The sequence below is a fragment of the Natator depressus genome, chromosome 5, assembly GCF_965152275.1.
Source record: "Natator depressus isolate rNatDep1 chromosome 5, rNatDep2.hap1, whole genome shotgun sequence".
Taxonomy (NCBI): Eukaryota; Metazoa; Chordata; order Testudines; family Cheloniidae; genus Natator; species Natator depressus.
In genome coordinates this window covers 87,371,939-87,381,675 of record NC_134238.1, presented here as the reverse complement: position 1 = coordinate 87,381,675, position 9,737 = coordinate 87,371,939, and the positions used below count along the sequence as shown (strand labels likewise).

Genomic DNA, 9,737 nt, shown 5'->3' with positions numbered 1-9,737 from the left:
TAACTTTAAAAAAAGAAAAGAAGCTAAATTAGATTCATGAAGGGCTCCCAGTTCAGTTCAGCTATTTTAATTACAAGTACTAATGCAGTAAGAGTTACCTTAGTGGGGTGGGTGGAAAATCACCCCAGGCCTTAGGTGTCAATCATTATGGTCCTGGATCAAGCAGATCAGTAAAATAAGAAGTGAAAATAGATGAAAAAAATAATAATAAAAAAATTTCTAATTTTTGTCACTTTATATTAACTTGCTTTCTGCCATGTAAATAAAGTGATGAGGGATGCCAGATTGCTTTGAACTGTGCCGTTACTGTAGTAAACAACCATATTATTCCAGTACCACTCTATTTTACAATATCGATATCAAAATATGGCATCAGTACATACAAAGGCATATGCTAACTGGATTTTAGCAACTTTCAATACCCACCACCCTTTGCAGTTAAGGGAAATGATTATGTTTTGCACTTACATGGCACCTTTCACAAAGGATATCAAAGCACTTTCCAAACAGTAATTAAGCCTCACAACACCCCTAGGAGGTAGGTAAGTATTTTTATACCCATTTTACAGATGCAGAAACTGAGGCATGGGGAGGTTAAGTGACTTACCCAAAGTCACACACAGCAAGTCAGTGGAAGATTTAGTAATAGAATCCATATGCCCTTACCTCCTGTCCTCTCTTCTATTTTAATCATCCATTTGACAATAGCAGTCTGGAGATTCTGTTACGTGCCAAGGCATTTTTCACTGGCACTTAGCAATAGGGAAATCCTGACTCTGACAGCATCAGTGAGTTAATAAGCCCACTAAGGGTTACCACACAGTAAAAAAACCTACACTACCGTACACTGGGAACATACATACACACACATGCACACAGCAAAACAAAACCTGCACATAGCTAAACCTACTTAAACCACCAAGATTAGCGTGCTTTTCTTCATATCTGCTCATTTAAAAAAAAATTATCACGCATAGCGTGTTTGAAAGTTAACAGTAACATTTCATACTACCACAGGGTTGTGAAATGCAAATTTTAAAATATTTTAAACACATACCTTTACAAAAAATCCTATTACATAAGCAATATTTGCATAGAATTATACAAGTAAATTATACAATATTTAAGCAGCAGCAACATATGCTGAAATTTAAGACTAGATTAATCTTAGTTGTGGCACAGAGATCAATGTACAATAAGTACAGAACACAAACAATATTGTCCCACTCTATTAACAAGAGTTAACTCCAGATTATACTACTTTACATTGTTCCTTTGTATATTACATATGTGTACACCTTTTAAATATTTATAGAAATATTTAACAACATAATACAATAGGTTACAGTAACAGTGAACTGTTATCCTGATGCAGCATGTCCTTTTCCATAACTTCAAGCAGTTCTCTTCAAGCAGTTCTGGAAAGAGGAGGTTTCCCCATCTTTGGCCTCTTCTTTGCTTCAGTTGTTACCCTTTACAAAAGAGAGAAAACACAACTGTTCACTTAAAGCTTAAGAAAAATAAACCAAACCAAACCAACCCAACCCAAAATGCATGTAATGATTCTTGTGGTTAAGGTACAGAACCAAGAGTTAGGAAATCAGGAATCTATTCCCATCTCTGTCACAGATGTCATGTTTTAAATGTCCACTAATTTTGAGTGCCTCCATTTCTGCGTACCTGACTCCAATTAAAGTCAATGGAAGCTGCAGGAGAATGAGGTCTTAGGCATCTCAAATTGGACACCAACTGAGGTACCTAAATTAGTGTCCACTTTTGGAAAATTTGAACCTGGCCTTCTCTTTGCCTCAGAATCCACTTCCTTGGGATTCCACTACTTGCCATCTTCCCAGGAGAGCTGTGAGGATATATTCGTACAGAACTATAAAAATACTTTGAAATCTTTGGATAGAAGCTTTAGAGTACAAAGTATTTTAATTAGAACTGGTCAAATATTCCCTTTGGAAATTTTTGATGGAAAATATCTTTTCATCCAAAATGAAAATTTTCATTTTCCTCAATGTTTTTTGTGTGGTGATGAAACACTTTGAAACTTTTCAAAAAATTTCATTTTGTTTCTGTGGGCAAAACACACATACTTTTTTCCCATCTGAAAAAAGGTGTGAAAAAGTAACAGTGAGAAAGTGACCTCCTCCAAAACTATTTTTTTGGGGGTGTGTGTGTGTGGACCCCCCAAAAAATTATAGAAAATTTTGAATGAAATGAAACATTTTCATTTCTTTCAAAAATGTTTTCTGAAACACACACCTCTCATTTTTACATCTTTCTTTTATCACCTCAAAGCCATTGGGGATGGAGGAGGGGGAAGAGTTTATCTTCATTTTCATTTTATGGGTCAAATCCTCAAGGGTCAGGAATTATCTCTGACAAACCTAAGGAGCATTCACAGAGCAACTCAATGATGGTTACCACAGCCCAAAGCCTGTAATAGTGGCAGCTCCACTCCACCCGTACAGGGCGACTTGTTCAGTTCCTGTTCAGCAACCCACTGGACATGCCCACATACACAGAACTCCACTTCATGAGAGCTTGGACCGAGCCCACTTAAAGCAGCACTGTGCAGGAATGTGGGTAATCTCCGTACAAATACTTCTTTCAGCCTGCCTTGCACTGTGCAGCAGAACCATAGAAGTTCTGATGCACCAGAGAATTTGGCTAAGTAGTTTATATTCTTTTTACTACATTATATTCCAGGGTCACTTTCTTTTGAAAGTAAGTAACTGGTGGTTTTCCTTCCCAACAAATGTTGTTATGTGAGATTTTAGGAGGCAGCCTGTTTGAATGATCTGAGCATACCTGGGTACCAGGAAATCCAGGTTCTGACTCCTGTTCCATTGCCTTGGACAAGTCAAACAATGGGTATTCTATGCTGCAACTGGGAGGTGAATTGCAGTGCGTGTTGGCATAAGCAAGCTAGTTCTGAGCTAACCAGCTCATAAGAAATAGCAGGGTAGCTGCAGTGGCACAGGCTAGCCCCCATGAGTACATGAGCAGCATCCTGGGCGGGACTGTACTTGGATGGCTAGCTCATGGTGCTGCCAGTGCCACTGTGGCTACAATGCTATTTTTAGCAAGCTAATTTGATCAAAGCTGCTCAGGTATGCCTGCAGGTACTGCAATTACACTTCCTGATTGCACCATGGATACATCCAATTTTTCTGCTTCAGTTTCCCCACCTGAAAAATTGGGATAGTACTATTTACTTTAATACTTGCACAGAACTCTGAAGAGGTCAAGGGCTAAGTATTGTTGTTTCACCCAAGCTAATTTTCTAATGCAAAATGCACTGATATTTATGGGTGGGAAATCCCAGCCATTGCTGCCCAGAGGGTAAAGCAGCTGGGAGGAAAGATACCTTAGAAATTCTTGTCTTTTTCCTTTCCCCCGCCCCACACCATTGTCTGGGAAGGACAAAAATGTACCTTAATCTGAGCTGTTGCCATTTGTCCTTTCTTCACATTCAACATCTTGCAGTTCTATTACTTCTACTTTAGAGTTTCTCCTCTCACAACGTACATTAAAAGGCACATGGGGGTCCTCAAATGTTCCATGGTCAGTTTCATGGTATCCTTCGTAAGATGGAAAGCCTCCTCCATGAGAGTTATGGCTGTGCACAGCAGGGTGTACAGCAACAGTAACTGAAGCGGAGGCAGTCACAGTAGTGATAGGCTGGCAGTATGCTGGCACTGAAGTACCCATGGCAGTGAATGCTGGGCTTCTAATGTTATGAGAGCGAGCCCTATGGCCCGAGCGGTCCCTATTGCTAGGTCCAGAATGCCCTTCAGTAGAAATTTCAAAAGCGTCCCTGCGCGGCCTGTAAGGGGGCGGTCGTACTCCTTCCCTCAGTTCTCGTCTAGGTTGTCTGTTATGATGCCATGTCTGCTGGGACCCGGCTTCTGGCTTAGACTGTAATTTTGGACTTGGCTGATGACATCTTGTCTCTGGCTGAACGACCTGGAAATGAAATGAGATACGCAGTTAAATCTCTGCCCTAAAGCATGTAAACAGAAGTTGCACACGCTATGGAAATATTTTCCCTGGTACAACTCTGAAGTGTACGGTCCTGGACTAACTCTAGAAGTGAAGCATTCTGGAGTCTTATTTGTGCCTTTTTCAAAGACAGTTCTCTCCCAAAATTGTTACAAGCCGCTGGGAAGTACAACTTTGCAGATAAACACAGGACTGTCATTGAAAGCATTATGTCTACCTCCCACATACTGCTCAGTCTTTTGAAAGGGATAGATAGCAAGCAATACAACTTAAGTGGTTCAATAACCAAAATTGCTGGGCTTTGGCAAAGACTCTCTTCCAGCTGGGGTACATACACAGGATGTTAGTGGGATAGTCTGTATAGATTGCAGAAATCTGGTTTCTGGATCTCTGTAAAAAGCGTGAAGCACAGCGGCCACATCAGTCAATAAACCGTGACCAACTTCAAATGTGGCTCCGCTTGTACCTATTTTTAGGCCTCTGCTGAACAAAAACAGATCCGCATTGCAGCTCAGCGTGCAGCATCCTGGGGGGTAGGAGACGGAGCTTTTTAGTTTATCTTTGAAAGGAAAGTTATGCTGGCCCAGTGGCTTAAGGCTTGGGCACTGTGCTGACACACAGCAGACCCAAGGTTTGGAGAAACCGTGAGACACTCTTTCCCTGGTCTGCACCAGCCCTTATCCTCTAAAATGTATTACTGGAGGAGAAATATAGTATGAAGATAGCCCATGTGGCTCTGGGTGGAGACACATTAATTCCAGAGTCCCTTCCCTTCTCTTTCACAGAGGTCATCTGGAGCAAAGGACCTGCCAGTCCTGCACTTCCAGCTCAAGCCAGTATACTGCAAAGCCATTTACTGATGAAAATGAGCTGTGCTTTGATACCACCATTTTATCTAAATTTCCTTCCTAAATGAAGCGGTGAAAAAGCCTGAGCACCCATCATCTGGAAGTGCTCTTAAGTTTGGGCCAGTTGCAGCCAGAAGTACAATGGGAAAAAAAAAGAAGTCAGAAATATAAACATTGCTATACAAACTGAAAGAGACAAATTCTTCCAAAAAGCCAAAACGAAGTAACTTCCTCCCTTTTGTCCCCCAAACCAACATGTGGGCTACTTACAGTAGATCTGGCAAAGACAGGATTCTCAGTTGCTTCCACTATTACTTGGTGGACTGGTGCACCAGAGCTCTGAGTGGCCTCGTACTGATGGAGTTCCTCACTGATTCCTGACACTGTAGTCTGAGAACTGTACTCGGAATCAGATGAATCTGATCCATTATTTGTGTGTCCAGGTGGCAGTGCAAACCTCACAATGCTAGGGGCAGGCTCAGGAGATGGAGTAGGCAATCTGTTCCGTCCGTTAGCTGGAGAAACCTAATAATGATAATTAAGACCCCGTATAATTACTAACATTCAACAAAAATGTTCCTCACCAAACTACATTTACTCTTGTCACCAAAACCATTTTGTTATTTATTATTTGCTACATTCTCTGTTACGGTGCACAGTGGTGTACCAAAAAGAAAGAATCACAATCGCTGTCTGTGGATGTGAACATAATTATATATATTCCTGTCAATGTCTGGATGTGTAAGTGTGTATATTACATATATTTCTTGGTATGTCATTAAAAGGGTAATTCCATGGCTGTGTATAGTGTGTATCCATTAGAAAATATGGTTCTGTGTCTGTACATAGACAGATGGATACACACATAATAGTAAGTACTCTGTGTGTGTGCAGGGCCGGTGCAAGGAAGTTTCGCACCCTAGGCGAAATTTCCACCTTGTGCCTGCCCACCCCGCCCCAGGAGCCATGTGGCAGCTCCCTGCCCCCCCTCCATCCTGAGGCACCCCCCCTGCAGCAGCTCCCAGCCGCCCCCTCCCTCCACCTCGGCAGGGGTGCTGTGCGACAGCTCCCCCCCCCAGCTCACCTCTGCTCCGCCTCCTCCCTAAGCATGCTGCCGCTGCTCCACTTCTCCCACCTCCCAGGCTTGTGGCGCCAATCAGCTGTTTGGCGCTGCAAGCCTGGGAGGGAGAGAAGCAGAGTGGGGCGGTGCTCAGGGGAGGAGGCAGAGCAGAGGTGAGCTGGGGCGGGGAGCGGTTCCCCTGTGCGCTGCCCCCCCCCCGTTATTTGCTGCAGGCGGCCCTCCCTGCGCCCCCCTACCCCATCTCACCTCCATTCCATCGCCTCCCCGGAGCGCGCTTTTGCTGCCCCCAACCACTTGGTGCCCTAGGCGACCACCTAGTTCGCCTACTGGTTGCACTGGCCGTGTGTGTGTGTGTGTGTGTGTGTGTGTGTGTGTGTGTGAGTGTGAGAGAGAGTTATATAGATACACACACACACACACACACCCCCCACACACTCCCCCATATCTGTATCTCCACACACACTATACACACAGCCATAAAGTTACTCTCTTTTAATAACACTAGAGAAAACTCAGTGATCATGCCTTAGAGGGGTAACTGTGATATACCCAATGAGCTATCAAGTGGAAGTTTGAAAGCTATGAATGCTCTCTTGCTGGATTTGCACTGGACGGTTTAAGGCCCTGATCCTGCAAAGGGATCGACCGCATGGACCAGGATCTCACTAAAGCCAACAGGATACCACAAGAGTGTTCTTGCAGATAAGGGAGGATCCTTTTGCAGACTTGTGGCCTAAGGCAGTGGTTCTCCAGGGTTCTCCAGCTGTGGTCTGTGGACCACCACTGGTGTGTGGAGCCCTTCCTGGTGGTCTGCTGAGTTAAATATTTTGAGAATGAAGCAATGGAGGGGCTGGAGTGTTAGGAGGAAACATAGGTCTACAAAAGGAGCTCTTTCACAAAATGGCCTGTAGAATGAAGAAGTTGAGGAAATCCCTGCTCCTAGGGCATAGTTAATACATGAAATTCTGCTTAAAAATAAAGCTAATTAAATCATGCATTTGTATCTAAATCAAAGAGACAACTTCCAACCCACTGGTTATTACACAAGACACCTTCTGATTACTAATCAAGAATATCAAATTAAGAAAAGAAACCATATTTAATATTTTTTTTAAATAAAACAAAAAAAGAGCAAGAAACTTAAATAAAAATCAGAATTACAAAGAGAATAATAGGTTTCTAGGAAAGAAAGAAAAAAAGGACACATTCATTTCTTCTGCTCATAAATGTAACTACTGACCTCAGGATATGGTCCAAAGAACGAAAGAAGAACTGGAAGCAGCACCAATCCATTTAGAACTCCCAGAATAGTTAAAATTGCCAAAACAGCAAAGAAATACCTGAAATATTGTTTAAAACAAGGGAGAAAAGGGCCATGAATACCATTAGACATACAGAAGATTGCATACTACTCCCCAAAATAATGTAACTTTTAAAAAGAAAAATATGCTAATACAAGTCTCAGAAACGTTAAAAATATTGTACAAAATCATGACTTTTAATTAATAAATGTATTTATTTAGTACCTTTTGAATTAGAGAAGCTACATTCCACAACCCAAAGTGTTAGTTGATAAAGGAAAGAAAAAAAATCAGTTTGTTAATTTACCAAAATCTTGTGGCATGTAATGTTATTTATAAATGTGTTACACAAACACAAAAATATGGAATGTGAACTGAATGGCTGAATGGACTGAAAGCACAAATACAATGAAAAGGGGCCCCCATTAGCGAAAACCCAGCAGAAGCAAACAAATGAAGTGAAGGGTGTAGAATTTAAACAATTTAGCCAAGAAGGAAAAGAAGCCCACTTCTCCCAGCAGCTAATCCACTGTGAAATGCTTCTGCATCTAACAGTGGAATCTCTAATTAAATCTCTAGTGTATCAGGTAAGGCTTTCCCTCGCCGTTCATTAATCACAACTTTCCGCCTAGAATTCTGTGAGTTCCAGTTTTACCAAATAGCTCAAATTGCAACCTTTTTAGAACACAGGAACCAGCTTTCTGCCAAGAAAATGCTGCCCATTCTGTAGTAAGCTTCAGCATTGTACTGAGTAAGAGCACTCCACAATGGCAGAGCTGCATTGCAGGCTAATCTTTTGTTGAACAATTTAGCATCTCTGAATACTCTTGTTTTGCGTCAGCCAATTCAAACATAAAGGCTGAAGTACTATGGAGGATGAGGAAAGTGCACAAGTGGTTGTCCTTTCCCACCATTGAGGGCTAAGGTCTGGGATCCTTCATGAATACCAAGGTAAACCTGTCAGTAAAAGGGAAGCCTTACTAGTTGGTATTCGGCACAGCTGGAGTTCAGACTAAACTCAAGGCTGCGTTGCAACTAATGATTTCAAGGGCTCAGTCTTGGACAAATTTTTGGATGGTCAGGGTGCAGGAGGAAAAGTAGGGGCAAGTTTCCTAATAATAGCGCCACTGCTGATAACATTGTTTAGCAGGCGACAAACTTTATTGCCTATGTTTCCACATCTGATCAAATATATTAGATTCCTGTAAAACTACAAATATCCTGCTATTGTAAACATTTTGGAATTTTTGATCTGCATTACCAAAATCAAGGAACCAATCTCCTTCACTAATATAAACTACCAGAACTTCATGCTGGGACATGTATCAGCAACAGGCATTAAAACACATTTGCATCTCATCCATCTAACACTAGAATAAACAGGCTGATTACAAGTCTGGCCACTTAGCATATACAATGTCTGTTAATTTACTTAATCTTCCAAAACACATTGATGGGCTAAACTATCCCTTTCCGGAAGTTTGGAGTCTTCTTCACTCACTGTAACAGTACTTCAGATTTGCTCGTTTATTTTACATCTGTCTTAGAGAAAAAAAAGGGGAACTGAAGCCAGATTGTGCTAGAAAAAAAGAAACTGATGGGCAAAGACAAAGTTAAACAACAAAAGTTTAAAATGTGAAAGGCTCGTTTTATTTGTTAAGCAAATATCAAATCCCAATTTGGAATCAAACAAGACTACATGCTGCCATTTACTATGTCATGAAAATGTGCACACTATCTGCTTATGTGTTCAATATGTAGAGTATTACAACAAACATGCTACTGTAAATTTCATTCAATCTGCAGGAAAAACCCAATCCTGCAAAGTGCTCAGCATGTTATAGGAGCAGGCCCTAACTGAATAGTTCTGCCTCATTCCCTCACCACCAACAAAAACTGAGACACACAGAAGACTCGGTGGAAGCTGCACTTAAAGGTACATAGTGTGTAGATATGAAGACCATGAAGCTATGATCCATGCAATTCTTGTTAGGCAAGGAAATAACCTTCCTTTCCCTGCCGTCTCCAAATCTCTCTCTCTCTCTCTCTCTCTTACATACACGCACACACAGCTAAAACTTAATAGTTAGTCTCTCAGTCATAGCCTTGACATTTTTTTTGTTAGATGACCTGATTTAGTTTACATCTATTTATCTAGCTCACTTCAGTCTGAACAGTCCAGTCACCTATCAGACCATGACTGTTTGGTCCAGCACTACCCCAGTCCTGCTTTTTTTTGGGGGGCAATAGTCTGCCACAAAGAACCAGTGTTACTTCTAAGATTAGCCAGTTTGCAGAGCTCCACAGGTTGTCTGGAGTAGACTAGGATCCATTTCACTGCACTTCTCAAATTCCCTTCAACAGAAAAACTTGCTCTCCTCTCATACTTGACAAATTCACATTCTTAATTAAATCCACAAGAAACAGCCTCCCTTTAGCTGTAAACAGGTCCTCAGGCTTTGCTTTACAAATTTTAATACAAACTTCTGTGTTCAC

The 9,737-nt window shown here is 41.6% G+C and overlaps 1 protein-coding gene across 3 annotated transcripts in view; it reads right to left on the bottom strand.

Annotated features, from left to right (window-relative positions):
• Positions 1-793: 793 nt before the first annotated feature.
• PTCH1 (patched 1) overlaps positions 794-9,737 on the bottom strand; it is an 84,193-nt gene continuing 75,249 nt past the window's right edge. For all 3 annotated transcript variants that reach the window (XM_074953151.1, XM_074953148.1, XM_074953149.1), the window contains 4 exons: positions 7,181-7,280; positions 5,130-5,384; positions 3,444-3,975; positions 794-1,472 (listed from right to left, as the gene is read on the bottom strand). In XM_074953151.1, the coding sequence (XP_074809252.1) occupies positions 3,445-3,975; positions 5,130-5,384; positions 7,181-7,280 (886 nt within the window). In that variant the 3' untranslated portion in view covers positions 794-1,472; position 3,444. The remainder of the gene's footprint in view (positions 1,473-3,443; positions 3,976-5,129; positions 5,385-7,180; positions 7,281-9,737) is intronic.